Genomic DNA, 2,500 nt, shown 5'->3' on the forward strand with positions numbered 1-2,500 from the left:
GTAGGACTGAGGGGGAGAGGGAGGTGGAGAAGGGGATTAAGGTTCGAGGGAAAAGGGATAGGTGGAGAAGGGGTTATAGAGAGGTGTAGGGATGGTGGGTCTGAGGAGGGGGAGGGAGATGGAGAGGGGGATCAGGGTTTTTAGGGAAAGGGGGAGAGGAAGAGAGGGGATTATAGATAGTTGTAGGGGTGGTAGTTGTGGTGGTGGTGGTGGTAGGGCTGAGGAGGAGAGGGAGATGGAGAAGGGGTTGAGGGTTCGAGGGAAAGGGGTGGGGAAGAGAAGGGGTTATAGAGAGGTGTAGGGGTGGTGGTGGTGGTGGGGCTGAGGGGGAGAGGGAGGTGGAGAGGGGGATTAAGGTTCGAGGGAAAGGGGGAGAGAGAGTGGGTTGCTCAGGTCGGGGTAGAGAGGTAGACTCCGTTCATAAAGTGGCAAGGGTAGTGGTGATGGTGGTGCTCGATGGGGCAAAGGAGGCTCTGGATCGCATACTCAAGGATGGAGGATGAGGGGTGATGCTCAATATTGTGGGTAGGGGGGAATTCAGAGTTTTAGCAGGAGGCAGGGTGGACAGTGGTGTGGAGAGAAGGGTGTGCTCTGGTCAAACTTCCCTGCATGCATGTTAGTAGTACAGAATATTGCTATACGATTACTTGACCCAATTAGAGAGATGTATGTGTTTCATGTGTGGGCACCTTAAAGTACCAGTATGTTTCTGTGGCATACTATTCTACTATTTGTCATTACACTTCTGTGAATTATATTGAAAAGAATAGGCTCTCTCAACCTCCAAGAAAAAAAAAAGATTTTTGGCAGCAGAACCAAGAATGATTTCCATGTTATTTTTGTGCCACTTTACCTGTATGTTGGTGATGCCCAGGTCCCTGCCCATGATGACCCTGCCGTCGATGAGCCGTGCCACACGTGGGTCCTCTACCTTCAGGTAGTCCTGTGTAAACAGGTTACACCACAATCACACACTAAATAGGCGCCAGACATTAGCAAAACTGTGAAGGTTCCATGTGTGTTCCGTGTGCCCTGAGTAACGTCTCTGAGACCGAAAACCTGGCAATTCAAAATAAATCAACAACAACAAAAAGGATTTAAGATGGATTTAAGGATTTAGTGGTCTATTGTGGTTATACATTCTTTGTCTTTCTTATTTAGAAATCAAAAAAAAAAAATGTTGGTTTGAACTTGTGGGGTTTTCTACAACGACTCTCCAGGGGTGCATTTCTCAAAACCATAGTTGCTAACTACATTAGCTACTTTGTTGCTTGCAATGCAATTTCTCATTTGCAACTTCTAAAGTTGCTAACTGGCTAACAACTACACTTTCGAGAAACGCACCCCTGGAGCTGAGAATGAACTGCAGTATTTACACCTGAGATACCTCATGTCATGTGAGATTTGATTAATTGATTGTTTTGTACCACACCTGCACCAGCTCGGTGATGTCGGCCTGCCAGTCCGGGCCCAGCATGTAGACCATCTCCCCGCGCGGGTCTGTGGCCTCGGCCACGAAGTGGGTCATGACCCGCACCAGCGCATACTGGTACTGCAGCGTGCAGCCCCGCCCCTTCTTCTCATCGTCCTCGTCATCGTCACTGTCACGGGTTGGCCTGCGAGTCAGACAAGGGGAGTCATTTGGTTAATTCAATTAAAAAAAAAAAAAAAAGATATTGTTTTGGCTTTTCTTGCCTTTATTGCATAGGACAGCTTGAGGGGAGACAGGGAAAGTAACGGTAGAGAGAGAGACGAGGAAGGATCCGGAAATGGCTTGAAAAATGGCTTTGGGCGGGAGTCGAAACTGAGTCCCCGGCATAACAGTATAGTGCCTGAGACATTTGAGCCACAACCAAGGCCAGATATCAGATCCCAGATGTTCATTTAATTTTTATTGGCTTTGGTCTGTGAGTCAGTCAGTCAAGAGCTGTAACTGCACACATTTATCAAACCTTGTGAACAGCACGTGCTGTAGTACATGCTTATTATGGCTGCCAGTTCATTTGCATAGGCCTAGTCTTATTAACCCTGAAATAGATGCCTGAGGGCATTGCCAATACGTCTTCAGAGAGTCAGGACTTGACTAGAAGGACTTCAGTTCGTTTGACTTGACCAAAAAAATACGTTTGCAGAGATGCATACTAGAGCACGCCGAATGTGCTGCACAGCACTAACTGTGAAACTATGTCAGGTTTGCAATTCGAATGAGGCTAATACATTTGTACCATTGATTTCTCTGATGTTTCAACCCATACAGTTTATAATTTTTCGGTTAATGGCTGAGGGCTATTTGCCCACCCTTGTTAACAACAAGTGCTGTAATAACTACATGGATTTCGCAAAAAAGAGAAAATGGAGAAAAAAAAGGCAAAATTGGTGAATAATTAATGAAGTACAAGATTCCCAAGAAATCGTTCTCTCCTGCATTATGTAGCAAACTAAATAGGCTCTATATATGAATTAAAAGGAGCCTTTCCTTACTCAAGGTTGCTCTGGGGTG

At 46.0% G+C, this 2,500-nt stretch overlaps 1 protein-coding gene across 1 annotated transcript in view; it reads right to left on the minus strand.

The window, feature by feature from the left end:
• Positions 1-2,500, minus strand: part of si:dkey-215k6.1 (transmembrane protein 132C) — a gene marked incomplete at its 5' end in the record, with an annotated part of 50,930 nt that overhangs the window by 6,510 nt on the left and 41,920 nt on the right. Inside the window, 2 exons of the mRNA XM_063193655.1 lie at positions 854-943; positions 1,433-1,616. Of these exons, the coding sequence (XP_063049725.1) occupies positions 854-943; positions 1,433-1,616 (274 nt within the window). The remainder of the gene's footprint in view (positions 1-853; positions 944-1,432; positions 1,617-2,500) is intronic.

This window comes from Engraulis encrasicolus, chromosome 3 (assembly GCF_034702125.1).
Source record: "Engraulis encrasicolus isolate BLACKSEA-1 chromosome 3, IST_EnEncr_1.0, whole genome shotgun sequence".
Taxonomy (NCBI): Eukaryota; Metazoa; Chordata; class Actinopteri; order Clupeiformes; family Engraulidae; genus Engraulis; species Engraulis encrasicolus.